General features: G+C 37.7%; 1 protein-coding gene across 8 annotated transcripts in view; it reads right to left on the bottom strand.

The window, feature by feature from the left end:
- MAST4 (microtubule associated serine/threonine kinase family member 4) overlaps positions 1-19143 on the bottom strand; it is a 293004-nt gene that overhangs the window by 120471 nt on the left and 153390 nt on the right. For 2 of the 8 annotated variants that reach the window (XM_064736755.1, XM_064736758.1), the window contains exon 2: positions 17907-17987. The exons of the other annotated variants lie outside the window; for them this stretch is intronic. In XM_064736755.1, the coding sequence (XP_064592825.1) occupies positions 17907-17987 (81 nt within the window). The remainder of the gene's footprint in view (positions 1-17906; positions 17988-19143) is intronic. 8 annotated transcript variants of the gene reach the window in all.

Raw genomic sequence — 19143 nt, 5'->3', positions numbered from 1 at the left:
CAGAAAGCTACATGAGGTGGACTTTCACGTCTTAGCCATGCCCCCTTCTGGCTACTCCAAAATTTAACACTGGCCAGAACCAGGATACATATCAATCCACGGTGAACAGTGTGCACTTCCAACAGTGGTGGTCAAATCCCTTGCAACTCAGTCTCTAGATCCTGTACAGTCTATCACAAGCAATAGCTTCCCATATTCCCTGACCTGTAGATCCAAACATAACTTCATCTTGGCTTTCTGTGCACAATTACATGCACACACAGTCCTGTTAATCAGTCTTGTTGTTTGTAGCATGGGCTTGAAAGCAAGGAAACTTAGCAATTATTTTTCTGAAGTGCTTGCTGGACACATGCGCATTAAGGCACTACAGAGACTTTGACAAAGGTATGAAAATAAAGAGCAGAGCTGTAAGAAGTCCAGCATCATCCCACAACAACCTTAGACAAATTATATGCTTCATAAAACAAAGCAGAGGCCTTATCCTTTAAGGCCTTTACAAACATGTAAAGGGTGGTGAAGACTTCTGCAACACCTGACAATAAATGACATGGCTTCCAGAGTGGTGCCTGCAGTTTGTGACTTGCCATGACACAGAAATGCCTGATTTCACAGCAAAGACCTCAAGGGAGAGTGAGGTTTTGCAAGCTCATTAGTATTACACAGGGCATCTAAGAGTACATCTTCTCTCCCAGTTTAGTGAGTTGAATCAGCTCAATGAAGGAAATCCCAGGACCAGCCCCAACACAAGGGATACAGATGGAATGAAGTGTCAGGCAGAGAGGCAGGGGCAGCAGGACCACTTCTTTTTCAGCAGCTGTCGCTAAAATTGAAGCCTCTTTCACTATCAATGCTGATAATGCTGCTTATCCTTTACAAACATGGGATCAACAGATGTATGTTGCTGTGTTCCATAAGCCACTGCAATTTAGTTACCTCTGTCATGTAGAACTGGACAAAAAAACCTGACCAATAAATATGATAACATCTTAAAAATATGAAAACCCCAAATTATTAGGAACAGATCTATGTCCTATTGATAAATGCATAGTTGACAATTAGCTGTAATTTTCTTGCAACAAAATGTTATTGGCATGTTCAGCAACTTTCCTTCAGTATCCAACTAAAACAGAATTCTGCAGTTGCCAAAAATAAAAAAAATAACAAAGTTAAGAACCTGCAAGTATGTTCTTAACAGCATTTATTGCTTAAGTTTTCCTCTGTACAGCAACCTGGAAAACAACAAGCAGCTCGCAACTTCATGTCTTAGGAGATGCTTTACTGCAGAACTTGGGTGATGACTTTTATTCATCACAAAGAGTTACATAAGCTAGCAAGTAACAAAACAAGTGATAAGGATCATTAAGCTTTCCCTTTTATATTCACTTGAAGTCAAAAAACATCATATCACTCAAGTCAGAAAGCAGAAAAGCTTGCTTTGAAGAAGATTACATTTCCAAAAGCAAATTTATAAAAAGCATCCCTAGCGAAGTCTCATTCAACATATAAGAGAAAAAAAATTCAAAATGTCAACAGTTACTTCACTAATTAACAGCAATAAAAATTCTTCCCCAGTAACTTTTTAATTGTACAACTCTGACTATTGATTTTAAGTATCACCATAAAATACTACTTAGGAAGTTGAAACCATATATTTAAAACCACAATGCCATACCAATACTAAATCAATATTTTGCACGTAATATTCCAATGCAAAAGTTATCTACCATCTTCATGCCAATGGATAATTACACGAATAAACACTGGCATTTTTCAAAACCTATGAAAATCGTGAGAAGTCACTGCTCAAAGGCATTACAGAATGCTCAAGTCTCATCAATTTTATAGGACAATGTACACGGAATGCAGGTCACCAGCAACAAAACAGAAAATAAACAGCTTCTTAGTGATACTAAGACTAGTCAAACCTTAAAAGCATAGGCCTCATACTGAAAAAAGATAAGTAAATTTGTGAACCAGGAAAATAAACAGGTCATTATGAGGCACCTTCTCTGTTTTCATGGGCGAGAAAGATTATGGAGTCACATCTTTTAGCAACAAAGAAATGCGTCATCAATGTCTTACAAGAACGGTACATTAGAACTGAGCTTACACATTGCTTGAGAGGAGTTTGTTTTAGTTTACTTGAGTCTCTTCAGTCAGATAATTATTATCCAATGACTAACAAAGGAACTGGTGAAGCTGCTCATTCAATTGTTACTATTTTCCAAATGTCTTGAAATAGCTGGAAGTTATTACAATGGCTGAACAAAGCTGTCATGCCATAACGCTCCTTGAAAAGGACAAACAGGATATCAGCTGCTACCAGTACTGAGTTCAGGTACAGAAGCTTTACTTAGTATGACATGAAACAGTTTGTCCAAAAAGCATTTCAAGTGAGATTTCAAGTCTGGTCAATAACCATCTCAGCTGACTATGTATCAAGACATTTGTAAAATATTCCACTTATCTCCTAACAATATTGTAGTAAGTTCACTACCACAACAGAAAAATGTATGTGTAAGGGAAACATTAAAACTCGCCTAGAGATTTGAAAAAGTAACTGCACACTAAACATTTCTACCCGACCATACAGGGTTATGTTTTTCATCTAACACAAGTAAAACTGCTATCAATGAGCTGGAAAAAAAAATACCCTTTGTAGCAAAGAAGACATAAGAGGTAAGTAACCACAGGAACAGGTTAATTTATCATTGGATAAAGCAGCCTTATTTGCATTACAACCTTGCTAGCCATTATCAAGTTATATCAAAGGACAAAACCATCCCCCAGTCATAATATACATACATATTGCAGAATCTGGAAGGCAGGTATCAGGCAAACAATTTAGCTACTATCATAGATAAACAGCCAAAATAGAGGTTTTTAATGTGATGTATAGATAAAAGAATAAATGCCCTTCAGTTCTACAAGCAGGAAAATCTCTCATGTGAGCAAGATGATATAACTGAATATTGAGGGGCTCAAATGCAGCTAGTTGATGCATTTCCCAAAGGCTGCAAAAAAGATATGAGGAATTCAAGAAAAGAAATTTTAATCTGAAATACAGTGTACAGCTTGAAAAAAATTATTTATTTTACTTGGTCAAGTCTTTCGGAGAACCTTTGTCATTCACTATGCATTTCCACAAGAGGAAGATTTGAATGAGGAATCAAAGTGTCAGAACAGCAAATTCTGTCATGTCCTCCCCTCACATACAGACTTATGGGTTCAATCTGCAAGAGGCAGGCAGAAAAGAAGTTTTAAATTCTTTTATTGATCATAACACAGCGATTTTCCATCACTGTAAATCCTGTATGTTATATGCCTTTCTAACTAAAAAAATAATCACACTTCAAACAAGCACTAGAGGATGGATAAAAAAGTCCTAAGCAGTAGATAAAGTCTACAGCCTGTTTTATAAAGGTTGTCAAGCTAAAAGATCTCACTGGTATATTCAGTGCTTAAGATGTACTAATTAATTAGTATCGCGACACTTAATTAGAATAATTGAACTCTTGCTCCCCCTAGTGGTTGATGTTGATGCTTATTACCATCTGGTGACTGCACAGGATTTTCGCTGGGATATTCAGTGTAAAAATAAGTTAAAGAAATCACAGTACAAAATAATATTTTGTGGGTGTACAATATATGTCTGCCAAGCTTCCAAGTTTTCTTAGCTATGTTTATAAATACACATAAACACTATTTCTCCAACAAGTTTTAATGTAATGTGCAAAATATTTTTAAAAAGTCTCCCACTGATCTAGTTTATTATAGCGCATCTAACATTAACACATTTAGGAAACGCAAAGGCCCCAGCATCTCCTTCCATTTCTGAAATACTCTAAGATTATGCACAATATATTTGGAAGTTTAAGATATTGTCAATCACCTGCATCAGGCATCAGAATTCACATCAGACAACACTATTTTTAATACAGCATTTTGCTGTCTGTAGTGGAATGAGCCAACTATGCTAAAAGCTCTGCTGCCTATTTACGCTGGCCTAGAGATTAGCTTCTTCTGAGTTTAATTAGGAAACCAGTTAATGAGAAACTGTAGAAGAACCATCTCCCAATTCTTATCACTGAATTTTCATTCATCTTAGCAAGCAGAGCAGCATTACTACATTTCAGAAGTGTTGCTTTGCATGGTAAGCAAGTCAGAAAACACCTAATAAAAATGCTCTAATTTTCCAGAAACCATGATGCTTGAACCTTGGCTTCATTATCACAAATGCCAGGGGGTGGGGAGAGGAATACTGTATTAAGAAGTATTATTCTATCCTACTTTGATTGTTCTTCAAGTACCTTTTTGCCAGCACTTCACAGCATCCCAAGAGGATCACAGCATCTTTTCAAGTCGTAATTAACAATTTTTGTGGCTGCACTACCACTGTGTGATGTGAAGGCACCATGTTATCCAACAGATATGTAAAAAGTCATAATGAAGTTTTCCATGGTTCTGGGCACTCATGTGAAACAATCCCTGCTTAAGACTTATGCATTGGTTTAGACCACTCTACACACTTAGATGTTCCCCTGACATCACACACATCCAGCTGTATTTTACCAAGCATCTTTTTAAGCCAACAGCAACAGCTTACGTGGCAAATGGCAGTATTAAGGGTCAAGGTGCAATTCTAGAGTATTTCTTAAGAAAACTTAGACACAATCATTCTTCTAAAACAGTTACGTACTTAGCTCTTGCCATCCATTCCAGATCACAGCTACAGTCAACTAAGTCATATTTTTTAAGAAAAAAATATTTATTAATTCAATTGCAGAAAATACCCCTTTTTTAATAGAAAAGCTTTTTTTGTTTTTCCATTGGAAAGTTAAAATTTAGTTTCTGATATTTTGAAATAACATAAATCTGTATAAATCAGACTTAGAGCACACATTCTTTCTTTACCTTTTAAAGATGAAAATATTCATAAATGACTTCTCTTTATTACAGGAAACAGACTACATAAAATAGAGTTTGAAATACGTATGTCAAAAAATACTCTTCAGCTCTTTTAAGTTTATCTGGTTTTACTTTATTTTCATAAATTTCTAATTGTGGAAAACAGAGTCCAAAACCCACAATCTTCAAAGCAGTTAAGTGGAGCATTTTATCCTGCCACCACAGCTTTTTGGTTTGAAGACTCTCAAACAAGATCCTCCTCTAACAGAAATGCTACCCCTTATACAGAGCCATTTTCTCACATTCAACTCTTCCCTGGGACACCACAGTGCCATACTCACAGATCTGAGTAACAGACTTCAGGGATTCTCTATTTCTAGTCAAATAAACTACAGAAATAAATCAAACTCAGGTTTTGTTTGATAGCTTTTAATCCTGATAGGTTTGCAAAAGATGTCATCCTAAGTTGTAACTTTCATAATTCTTAAAATGCCTTTTGGGGTACAGAAGTTTAATGGAGGTCAGCACAGCAAAGTTCTCAAGTCTGTCAATCAAAGTCTAAACAAATTTACTCCTGTGATACTGAATTGGAAAGCATTTATTCAGCATAAATGATGACTTCAGTGAGACAGAAAATTTCATCCACTGTAATATTTACATGCTGAATTTTCTAAATGAATCACCCAATTAGCAGGTCTCTGTCACAGCAAGGACATTACACGTTCCTCCCCAGAACTGGCAAGTACTCTGTTTACTTCCTGTACTTAAAACACACAATTTTCTTTAAAATCATTATTTAAATGACAGTGAATAAAAACCAGGTGCCAAGAATTCAGAGCTTTGCAATACATATACACCCAAGCATTTCCTGAGTCTTCCCTGCACCCATCTGGCTTCATGCTTCAGTTAACCCGTGTGATGGATCTGTTGTCAGCAGAACAGTGTGAGACAGAGCACCCCATGCAGTGCAAGCTGGCAAATTGGAACTCAGGTGCACAGGAAGTTGAAAGGGAAAACATTATCTTTAAAAGAATATTATGTGGAATGTCCATTAATGCTACCCTTGGTATTTCAATGGCCTGACACAGCGCTGCAAGTTTACAATATCCTTAAATCACTTTACAGGTCACCCTTAATGCTCTCCTCCTCAAAAGGCTAGATAATCAACGATCATAGGTGTGCTTCAGCACACACCTCTGGTTTAAATCTGAATTTCTGAACAACCATAACTACACTCAGCACATACTCTTATGTCTGTGGGGTTTACTAAACAGTTAACTATCAGACATGCAGATGATATGCCTGCCAAACAGACCACTGGCAGCAGGAGAATTAACTACACAGAAAGAAGGGAACTTTACAGAAATAAAATTAAAAGCAAGCATATAGAATTGCAAGAGTAGTAAAGATTATTTTAGTTATACTTATAAAAACATGACAGCAAATTCTCAAAATTAAGGACAAAATACTAAAAATTATTTTTTAGGCCAAGGTGCCTCAGGGTCTAAGAACCTGTGTCATCTAGTTATTTAATCTGTTCGCACTTCAGTTCTCCACCTGTAAAGCAAAGATATTTCTACTTCTTGGGAGCGCAGTGAAGATAACTCCAGAAACACCTGCATCAAACGTTCAGATATTTTAAAAAAAGAGGAAAGACAGAAGCAGACAGTAATAGGAAAATGTTCTTTGGGCTGACCACTCTGCAGATTCAGAGATACTGAATGATTTCTACAATTCCTGCCTCCCTATAAGCAAAGACCATATATGCATAAATTGAAAGGGATTAAGATGAGTCAAGAAACAGTCTTAAATCTTTCTGATATGCACATCAGGAAGAGTCAGGGAGGACACCACGGTGAGTCACAGAATTTCACCCTCCACTTCCTAAGACAGGCAATCACATTTTGGTTTATTTTTGTTCAACTAAGAATGCACATCAGCTCTCTCCAACAAGGAAGCTACAGTCAGCACCTGAATTGTCTCCAAGACTGTCAAAACTACGTAAACCAAGAAGCAGAGGATCAGTACAATCCACATTAGTTGTGTGAGGCCTCTAGCATTCTAAAAAACTCTATCATAGTAGAAATGAGGTGATAAACTGCTCAGCTGTCAAATAACAGTTCAGATCACTAAGTGCCCTAATTTCTCTGATACTAGACAACCTTATTAGTCCATTATAAATAATGGAATAACAATTGTATGTAAGTTTATGGAAACATTAATATCCTGATACAAAAGAGACTTTTAAGTATTTACCACTGCAAATATAGACTCTTCCTATACCAGCAATAAAAAACTCCAAACCTATCTCAAAACCCCTTCACCATTCAATCAGCCTCTCCTTTGGCCATCTCCAGTCACATCTGAACATGGTTTACCATGAATTTTAATGAGTCTGAACTATGAAAATGTATACGGTTTGTTTCTTTTAAATCATCATACTCATTTATCTCAGTATTTTGCCTTTTACTTTGGTAGAGAGCTTGGATCTTTTTTAAATTACACGACAGTTCTAGTCTGCAAAACTTAGTAATAACCATGCTTAATGTTGACAAAGGATCATTTCAGCCTACTCTATATTCTGTTGCTCCTCAGCATCCACACTTGCACACTTCTGCATACTCACAAGAGGAGCAGATTTCATTGGTCCAGTGGCAGACTGCATCGGGAGAGCCTAAATGTTCTCTTGGCAAAGGAACAGCAGTATGAAGCTGAAGGTGAAGGAGGAACATACCAGGCTGCTCATAATGAAATACTTGCTTCAGCTGATAAATATGTACACCAGCACTTGCCATCATCCCCTTCTCCCAGGCATTACACAACTTTTAGAAATATTTCTAGGTTTTATCAACTGGGGAAGTTACACAGCATTTACAGCCTTCCCAAACTCAATACATGTGTTCCTATGTACTTGCCAACAAAACTACAGCAACCAGTCTACAACTTCTAAAACATGACAAGAACTCCTTCCACTGTGGCTGCTCTTCACAGTCTTTTACAGTGTTTTTGTTGAATGAAAGTTTAGGCTTGTTTCTGTCACCATTTACTTTTTTATCAATTTGAAAAATTGCCTTCCTAGCCTAGTAGTATCATGTCATCTCCCAAGAGCCTCTACCACGAACCCCTCTTGGAGCAAACCCTTCTTTCCTATTTCAAGGTACACATTTTGGTTGTCAGACACACTAATGGTTTGCTAGGTAACCCTGAAGCTCTAACCTCCCACCGTTTTGCTCTGCTGAAGTGTTACTGTGCTCAGGCTGCTAACTGCAAACCACTTTCTCTTTTCCAGTCCAACCAGTCCTGGTGGTCTCTTTCTGAAGAGCAGAAAAAGCAGCCTCCATCACTCCTGGCATGAACAGAGGGTGTGCAATGTTTCTGCTCTATGACAGCAGTTTTCTTATTGCTGCAAAAAAATGTAACAGATCTGGGTCATTCCCTCTCAGTCTGTTATATTAAGAAGCAGTTTGCCATAGAGTGGTCTGAGGATTTGAGCATCAGACTGCTCTAGGACAAGCTCAGCAGATCATCATGCCTATCAAAGTCACATGTGACAACATAAACCCAAGATATACAGAATCACATGAAACGGACATTATTGTTGCATCACACAGGAAATGGTTACCACAAACTGTCAAACACCTTAGTCTGTGAAAGCTGGAGAGGTGATACCAGGAGATGTTCAAGTTCCAACATCAGGTTCCTCAATGCTTTTTGCTTCCAATCACTATATTCTAGCCTAGGAGAAGCTTCCAATACTTTCTAAGAAAAGTGGTGGAAGCTTTTCAGCAGTAGGTGGAAATGCTTCCTCAGAGATGCTCAGGACTACGTTCTCTAGATTCACTCTGTGCGCGTACCAGAGCCCAGCTGTATCTCATCTCATACCAGGGGATGGAGACACAGGGATAGCTGATCAGTCTGTGTTCCTAAACCACGCCATGAGGTATCCCTCTCCCACAAAATCCAGGGAAACTGCTCTGCTGTTACTAGCCATGAGACTATTTGCTGAACAGCTCTGTCAGCAAAGAGCACTAACACATCTCATGGATCAAGAGCAAACACAACTGGCATCAGGAAAGAACTGTAAAGTCTCAAATACAGCCGTTTAGTGACATTCCCCAGTTTTTTACAGCTGCAAGGCTTTGCCTCTAGAAACTTACACATGTACTTTCTTTCTGAAATGGTTAGCTGCAAGCAAGAGTAGAAACAAGATCTCTAAAAAACAAAAGGACTGAGAAGATTTCTACTTCTGGGGGGCTCAGTCTCATGCTTTTTCATTCCTATTTACCACTTTGTTTCTAAAACACTCATTTTTAAAATGTTTTCAGAAGTCTGCAGCCATGAATCTATCACTTCTATAGTACTCAAGAATAAGCAATTACCAAAGCAAGACACTCTAAGACATTCAGGGCAAAGCAATTCACCCAGCACAGCAGTGGCAACAAGTTGTGTTGTATACAACAGTGTCTTCATTTGGAAAGTCAGGTGTCTGCTAAGGAAGGCAGGAGCCTCCCCTGAAATGGAAAAATGTAAACCCCCTCCCTCCACATTGTTATAAATTTGAAATTAAGGGGGGCTCTCAGGCAAGATATGGGAGCAGGAATAACAGTTCTTTATTAGGGAAGAAAATAAAAAGATAACATAAGCAATGCAGTAAAGTCAAACAGCACTGACAGATTCAGAACACAACCTGACACCCTCTGGGTCAGGGAGTTGTTAGCAGTCCAATTGGAATTGTGGCTGCAGTCCTCTTGGATTGTCAGGTGTGTTTCGGTTGGAGCAGAGATCCTGTAGAAGGGTGTAGTCTTCCTCTGAAGATCCAGTGGAAGAGGCAGCTGTTCCTCTGGGAATCCAGTGGAGAAGCTGCGCTGGTGTTCCAGAATCTCCAGATTCTATCTGGGTAGGAATGCTTGGCTCCACCCTCTGGGCGGAGCATCTCACAATGGGATGCTGTAGTTCTTATCAGTCATGCAGTGACATTCAATAGCCTCTTATCAGCAGGTATCTCCAAGAGGGAGGATTGGGTGTGGAAGAGATAAGGAAAACTGCCCACTTTACAGAAGACAACTGCCATACAGATGGCAAGTAGAATACAATTTGCTTGGCAGTCCAGGACAAACAGAAATAATGAAGCCCTCATAAAAGGCCACTGCAGGGACAGCAGTGTGTTTTCAATATACAACTCCTTCTTCTGCATTACTCACTTAAAATCTTTGAGAGTTCCAGAGTATTTCCTCTGCTGGAGCTGTGTGTTGTAGGGAGGGCTGATGCACACAGCGTTGGCTTCTGTTCTGCATCTATTTTTATCAAGGTGCAACAAAATGATGCAGATGCAACATAATGCTGCAGCATTGGCACTGAGCAAGGTTAAGAATTTCCTTCTCAAGAATATAGCTGCAGGATTTTTTTCTTTGGCATCTCACACAAGGAGCAACTGAAATTTGTCACTATACTGAAAAAAGACTGCAGAATTTGTGATTTTTGGTGGAATTACCTCAGGAAATATTTCTGCTGAAAGTGAACCACTGACATCCCTATCACAAAATTTTCCAAGAAAAATATAGGACAATTGGCAGGTTAACCTAGCAATTTCTCCATATCTGCAAGAAATGACTGGCAACAGATTACAGTCAGTCACACTTTGGACAGTAAGTGGACATCAAATTCAAGATGTACTCAATGCATTCTCACCAAATCAGATTAAGTCAATTTTGAAGCCATACAAAAGTTTGAATTGTACATGCAGGCTGAGAGCAGCTGAGGCTGAAAGCAGTACATTTCAGTCATTGCTAACAAATATGTCACCTGAGGGGCAAAGCAAAGACGTCAACAGGAGCAGTCACACAGCAGCGTATGATGGCTGGTATCAGGTAACTTGCCTGTACATGAAACTCTGTAGTGTGACACCACAGGAAGAGAGAAGACCGTGCATCTTCCAATACATTTCAAGACACATCTTAAGAGTTATTTTCATATGTGAAATGCAGATCAATTGTTCAAATTGTAACCACCTCCTTGAACTGCAGTGATTTCCTAACACCACAGCATGCAGTACTGAGCTCACTAGTCTCTGTGTGGCCCCAACAGAACTCCCTGTCATCATCCCTCCTTTCCTACAATTTTGGATTTAGGTGTGGTATATTTTTTGTAAGTATTAACATCTTATGCTTAACAATTAATTAAAAATGTGGGGGAAAAATCTACAGAGTAACGTCAGGTTTTGATTTAAAATGAGGCTATACCAAGTCATTTGTGTTTAAGACTTGTATGTTTAAGACCAAAAACATCCATAGGTTAGCCAATGAACACTTTTCAAAGTAAGCTAAGCAGCACATCAAATTAAGGTAAAAGTAAGCATTATTATGAGGGAATATGTCAGTGGGAAATACTTCTACAGTATTGTAGTTCTGTTTTAGGAAATAGTAAAGCAGTTCAAGAAGAAATCTCCATTCAGGTAATTTCTATGACTGCACAGCCTTCAAACTTGTAAGCCATTTTTTCAAGCAGTATTTTGAACTAAAAATAAAAACCATCTTCAGATTCAGCATTCCCCTATTACAGCACAACTCCAAAATTACTGTAATTTTCAAATTCAAATTCATGCTACCTCCTCAAACTGCTTAGAAGGACTAGCATACTAAATTCAAAATTTAACATTCAATGGTAAACATAAAATATAACCCAAAAGGCCAGAAGATTTAATAAAACCAGCACACAAGTACTTTGGGAGGATTTTTATGAGAGTTGAGGGAGAGGAGATCAACAAACTGGCATTTAAAATGATTCAGATGAGCTCTGTGTCTGTAGCTTTCAGTCTACCAGAAAAAAAAACTGTCACAAAGAACTTCCTTGTTTTCTTAAGATGCACCTTATACATGAACTAAAAAAACCCTAACAAAACAAACAAAACAAAAACCAAACACATACACCACCCTCTCCCAACAAAAAAAAAAGAAAAAACCTAAACAAACAAACAAAAAAACCCAACAATAAAACCACCCAAAACCACAGGATTAAAGCAAAGATCTCTATTTTGTAAGTTTTCCAGAATTCCATCATCTGTCCCTATAAACTAGACAGACGCTTCTGTTCCTTGCTCTACCTGATCTAAAAAATACATACCTAAATATTCCTGCAGAACAATATCAAGTAGTATAAGCCACAAAATAAATTGAAAAAGTTATGTGGATAAGACAAAGCCATATAGAAGAATTAAGTTTGTCCTGGGAGCTTTTAAAAATGTACTTGAAGCCAAATCTTCATTATAAAAGAAAACTTAAGTTTCATGCTCCAGAAGCTTTACAAAGCATCATGGTAACAATACTGCCTGAATTTGCATCAGTGGGGGGACAAGTAAAACATCACCTTCTTTAGCACCAGCCCAAAAAAACCCAAACAGAATCAGAAATTCACATCCCTATATCCCTCTTGGATGAATACAAATAGTGAAGAACCTCCAGGGGACCCCATGCTCACTGATGACAGATTTGCAGCTCCTGCAGTTCTCAGGTGAACCCTCATTTACACAGGAGCAATGCCATTACATACCAGTATGCGTGTATGTATGCACGTGTAGCAGACTAGCACTCAACAACAGACTGATAACTCACAAGCAAAAATCTCCTCCGCTGTGACTCCAGAGAGCTCAGAAAACAGAAAACTTTTTAAAGTATTTCAAAAGCTGAAGCTAGAATAGCACGCTTGAGCACACAAGAGATGACGTCTGCTGAGTTTTTATTTTTATTATATTATATATATATATATAATATATAATATTATGCTGCTTTTATTTAACTAATGCTCAAAACTTATTTCTACATCATAAAAAACTTAAATGTGCAATAAAATTGTTTTTCACTTTCCATTTTCAGTTTCCAATGGAAACAGCTCTCCCTTTGACCTGTCGTAAGTTTTAATATGGGAGAAATAGGAAAGAACTGAGGAAAGTGTTTTAGAAGGTTAAATACATAGACCCAAAAAGAGTTAAGAGAACAGCAAGGACATAAAAGTAACTTCAGAGCAGACATACTACTTCTGGAGGAGAAAGCCAAAGATTAATTTATTTCACCTTGAGGAACTCGTGCTTCATGGCTGATGTTCATGAATACTAATCAGATTACCTTGAGAGATGAAACAGCAGGTTTTCCTCATTTTAAAGAAAAGAATTGAGAAAGAAATTGAGCCAAGTGATTCTTTAACTCATCCACATCAGCCATTCCCAAGAACTTCCCTTTTCAGGGTAACAAATCAACAAATCACAGCTTCATCTTACAGCATAACCTTAAGGTCAATGTACTTTGTACTGGTATCAGAAAGCAAAGGTGGAAATAAACTTTAAAGAAAAATGTCTGCTTGAGTATGGAGGTTATGTCACTGAGGAGAAAGAGGAGGTATCCTCTGACATGTACATGTCTTGTCTTTTATAAAACCTTACAAATCCATGAAGTAGCAGTTCCATAATAAAATTACATAGAAGTTCAACTACCCTGAGACCAGAAGAGTCCAAATTTAATAGCTAACTCCTCTATGACAATTTTGATTGAGAGAATCATGTCATGTCTCTGTACAAGTCCCTCCTCATCAGGGAGTGAGTACTAGTCCTTCTTTTTTTGCAGTATTCCCTGTCTAGCTAGACTGTATGCTTACACCAGATTTAATCATTAACCAGCATGTGTAACAGCTGTCACCCTGGCTGTTGCTGAGGTCCGAGTGGGCAGCGAGTGATCATGGCAGCAGGGCCAAGGACTGGATGGGCAGGCCTCTGTCATCAGCCTGGCTGTGCAGGCCCCTGAGGCAGTTCTGCCCCAGCTGCCCCACGGCCACCCCAAGGAACCCAGCCCAGCCCACACAGGCAGTGCAACACACCAACACTGTGCACACCTCTTTCCTCCTGAAATACAGGAATATTGCTAAGTTTAGAAACAAACTATTGCCTTCAGTATTGTAAAAACCAAACAGCAAATTAAATCCCTACTCTCCATTACATCTTTCATATGAGTGTATATGCCCCACATGCCCACACAGCATCACACAGAGCCAGAAAACATTTAAAAGCTCTTTAAACATACTCACTTTCAGAACAATAAAGAAATCACTAGAAACTTTACTGTTCATTTTTCAACGGAAGCCATCTATTTAATTGATGATTTCTTAATACAGTCAATACAGTTGTTAGAATGTAGCTATTTTAAGCCTTCTGTCTATCTGATTCTGAGATACAGAATGTCATGGGAGGGGGGGGAAGGGGATGCAGACAGAGAAACTGGAAGAATAGGAACACACTGACTTTTTATTTCTGTATTCAACAATTTGGTATATGATTTTATACAGCTTAAATAAAGTTTCTTATAAAATTTAATATTTGAATTTTTATTTTATTAAAATAACTATATTAGTATGAGACTTAAACTATATTTTAAGTCTCATACTAATTCTCCCTTTGTAATAATTACTCATTCATATTACAGATTCAGGTTACATTTAAAGAAAATACAAGTGTCAACATTTTTTGGCAATTTCCACATATAAAAACTTAGTACTAAATACCAAAAAGTGGCCAAGCTATCTGTGACACTGACATTTGTTTTTCTTTCAATACAGTGCCACAGGATGAGGTTTAATCCATGCCAGTTATACTTCTAATTGCTGCTCTTGGTAACACATACGTAATCATTTGACAACATGACCCTATGTAAAATGCAGTGTTTACAGTGGCATCCTCACAAGCTTCCCAAAAGAGCAGATTACATTACTGAAAGGTTTAGATAATAATCCTGATTTGCCTTCCTGCCAACTCAGCTGGTAGATATGGTCAGGTGAACTGGATCTTCTTCATTAAAGAGTCTATTTAAAAAATGAACCATTAAAAAAAAAGTATATGAGCTTTTTTACTTGATGCTTTCTCTTTCAAAGCTTCAGAATGAATCCTGTCTACCTCCTCACCAGTCTTAGCAAGGTAAAAACACTTGTGTCTGTACAGTGCCTGACACATGGGCAATGCTCCCACTCCTGAGTGAAGGCTTTCTGGAAAATTCACTAAAATCTTTTCTTTTTTGTAGAAACTAAGAGCTATCTGTCAACTGCCTTAAAGATGTTTTTCCCCCAGCTCAGTATCAGTGACATCAGGAAAGCAAAATGTTGAATGAAAAGATTTTTTTGTAGGCAATCAACATTCTGTACTCTTCCGGTTCAAATGCATGCTGTTATATATTTTTTTTATTTAGTATTGCAATTTCCTTTATTGCTTTTACTAGAAGCCACTACAACTTCTAGCACTTAGTGTTCCCTCCTGGTCTTTCTCAAATACTTTCCCCACTCCACTCCCCATTACTGTGACAAAGGACTTCAAATTGACAAAAGCAAAGAAAAACACTAAATTTATGTTAGAAGCATAGGATCCTAAATATCTCAGTAGCTGTACTCAGTTATTTACATCATCTTCTCTCTTTCCTTGCAAATCTACTGCTTATAATTATTAGTACTAGAACTGCACATACTTTTCCCCCAAACAGCAGTTGGAAGTTTTCAGGTGACTCACACCAAAGATAAAAATGTAATGGTAAATGTGTGCCTATCTTTCTGAGATCTGAATTACCACTTCATCCCCCACCCTCTCTCAGAAGTAAAGAATTGAGAGCTTCACACTGTACCGGAGGCAGGTATTTCCATTCACAGGATGTTTCTGTTTATTTCAAAAAGATGATCATCTAGCTGGCAAGAGGTTCCCTTTAGACTACTACTGTATGTGACAAATGCTACAAGCAGAACTTCAACAAAAACAACCGCCCAAGGAGCAGCTGTGCAAGTCAAAGGCCATGAGGGAGATGAGCCAGCATGTTAGAGAAAGAGAGAGAAATACCACAGGAAAACCCTATCCATTCATTCTGGTAAGGCCTGCATGCTAACATTTCTGAATATAAGCAGAAATAGTGTCACTGAAGTAATTTTTCTCCTCCCACATACAGGAGTACTCTGAGCTAATGGAAATGCTAATTATTTATATACCCTAAAAATCAACACATTTCATCTTTCCACTATGCTAGGTCAAGCTTAAGAGTAACTAATAACTGAAACATTTGATGTTCAATACACCAGCAGCTCTCCAGCTACAGATAAATAAAGCACTCTGTTTCAGATTTAATCAGACTTTAAACATTTTCACTCTAGGGAAAAAGTAACCATTCTGGCAGCCTTACATAAATTTCAGGACAAAAGAGCCAAAGAAAAATCCCTATGAACTTAGACATTTTTCAGCCGTATCAGGGGATGAGGCTTCACATTAAGCACTAACAATAATTTCCACTCTATTTCTTCAAAAAGTATCTGAAAAGTCTGTTCCCAACATCCTCCATCACAGGATGAAAAGCTCCAACTTGGCACTGTTGGGAGTCTCTGCCACCCAGAGGGATAAACAAGGTCTGAGCTCTAAAAACACTGAGGGCTTTGTCTGTCACACAGTTTGCACAGCAGCACATCCACACATCTGCAGAGGCCGTTCAGCAAGTCATCCAGGTCATACAAAATATAAAATTCGTATACAGCTTTTTGATTCCACAAAACTGAAATTTTTAAAAAGAACACATCCTTCACCACAAAGAGAAGTGATTTTTCTGGCTGTATAAAGACCCAATTGGAAAATACTAATTTCACCAAGCATTCTATACCAGCTGATGATTTTGCTGATAATTTAACAAACATTATGAAAGTGTTTTCACTGAGGAAAAAAAGTGTATTTATTTAAATCATACTGAAAATTGTACAAATATAGGATTCTCATACCATGTCTTCCCTAACAAAACAAAATATATAAAAAACTACACTATTTCTTCAGAAACACGTATCAAGTCTTAAGGTCATTGCTCCATTTTTCAGTGTCATGTGAACCCCTGACAGAAGAGGTCTCACCTATTTATTTGGTTTTAACTTTAAAGTATACTGAAGCAGGTTAACACATCCAAGCAACCTTCACCTCTGCCACACTGTTCGAAGTTGTACCAAAAAAACCCACAAATATACGTTATTACGTAATTTAAGAATGTGGTAGTTCCTATTCTCACAGTAACAAGTGAGACCTCTGACCAAAATTAGAAGTGGTTTGGTTTTGTTTTTTTTTTTTTTAATCCACAAGGCATTGATGACTTATTAGTAACTCATTTTAAAAACTACCCTCCCTATGGAGCAGAATCTCAATGACTGACACCGATGAGATCCCTGACTAGCAACTTCCTGCTCTAAAAAGAAAAGAAGGAAGGAAAAAAAGTTTTCTGTATCAGAAACATCCATCCATTTTAATTTATTATAATTTTACATAATAGGAAGAATTACAAAGCATTTTCTACCACTTAATGATTTTCTGATCTCATGAGGATAACTACCTTTCTGAAAAGTGCCAAAAAAATTATTCTTATGAACAAACATGGAATTTGAAGGAAGAAGGGGGTGAAAAGGATATTGTATGTGACTGTTAAGGCTTATCTAGAACATTACTGAAATAGAAGTGAAGCTTAAAATCCTCCTAGTCCTGAGGACAAAACACTCCTACCAATTACTGAATACGATTTTGTGTTATTCTGAATCATTCAACTCACTAAGCACAGTACTAGCCCTCACTTAACCAAAAAATAACTACGTGTTTCATGAATCACCCTCATTTCTGAATGCACCTTAAGCTTCTAAACTTCTCACATAACAGAACACAATCATGATGATCACAGGAAGCCTATAAAACCTATAAAATTTCAGATACCCTCCTAAGCAGTCAAAGCAACACAGAATTATACATTAGTATCTTGAGTCTGCATACTAAGTCTCAAAATACAGATTATCCTGGGGGTTCTTCCATAAAATACCTACCTTTAGAAAAGCAGCTGGTCAAGTAAAACATATTTTGGCAGACACATACTTGATTTTTATTATTTTTCAATTTTCCTTTTGCAATATGTTTTGATCATTAAGTTTTGGATGCAGAAGAAAACATCAACAATGGAAGTTTACTTGCTTACCTCCAAAAATGAAAAGCGAACAGAGGACTGCATGGACTGCAGGGGCTTGTTGGGGTTGGGCTCAGGCTCCTTGGGGTGAGACTGCAAGTTAAAATAATGTCATCTCTAGTGAACAGACGGTTTAGCAAGAGTTGCATGTTTTAGTGTAGGGAGTTATGAAAGGAGTTTCGGATAGAACCAAAACATGACCATTCTCCTGAATGAAGTGATTGACAGTAGCCACACAGGTTTTGACTTAAGATGAAATTGATTTAAACAAAAATAAATATGGCAGCTGGTGTTGATGCATATGCTTGACTACCTCAGACTTCTTCCAAGTACAATACTTGTGTACAAAGTCTCAAGAGGGGTGAAACATGGTAATTTTTTTTAGACATCTAACCCAACAGAACACACAGATTGGGTGTTTTCCCCTCTTAAAGAATCTTGGGGGGCAGGGATTTAAGTTTTTTATATGCAAATCAGATTTATCAAAACAAAAGGAAAACTAGAGCTGATGATAAACTTCCACCAGCAATATGAAAATTAGAATAAAAATTTCCAGTGTGAGAGCCTAATTTTCACTTACTGAAAATTAGAAGTGCTCCAGTTAGCCTCAATTTCATTATGAAATGCTTTCTCACAAATGTCAAGTTCTTCTTCAAGGTAATCAAACATGGATACAAACAATTGATCCATAAAATCCTTTCTTGAGCATTTGACTTCAAAGATGTCCTCAAGAAGTTGCCTCAAGTCCATTTCCGTTCAAAAGGTTTCTCAAAAAAACAGCCGGCCACAGCCAGATTTCAGAGATGCTCCTTTAACATATACTCATCCTATCATATGCACATTTCCCCATAAAATTCACAGGAAAGCTTCTTTTAAAAAACATGCTCATAGCATGCCTCTCACGACAATTCACTTTAGCTGTCTGTCAAAAAGAACACTCTGTGCAGACTGAGTGAAGGCAGAAGCTAATGGGTAACTTTTTCAGCTCATCTTCATAAAGATTTGTTCTGCTTTGTAACAGATCCTTGCAGGCAGCCAGTGCTAGCACTCCTGACCTGTCCTCAATGGAGATGCAGATGGCTAATATGTTATGCACAGCTAAGGTCCATTTTTTCAATTGTGTAACACTTTGCCAGATATTAATACACTGCCTTCAAAATCTTTCACGGTGGACACCTGATCCAGGTTTTTTCTGAACATTTCAGCAGGAAGATTACTACTGCTTCTAGAACACATTAGGAATACAATT

Source organism: Zonotrichia leucophrys, chromosome Z, assembly GCF_028769735.1.
Source record: "Zonotrichia leucophrys gambelii isolate GWCS_2022_RI chromosome Z, RI_Zleu_2.0, whole genome shotgun sequence".
Taxonomy (NCBI): Eukaryota; Metazoa; Chordata; class Aves; order Passeriformes; family Passerellidae; genus Zonotrichia; species Zonotrichia leucophrys.
Note: the sequence above shows the minus strand (reverse complement) of the source record. Positions and strands in the feature narration are given on the sequence as shown.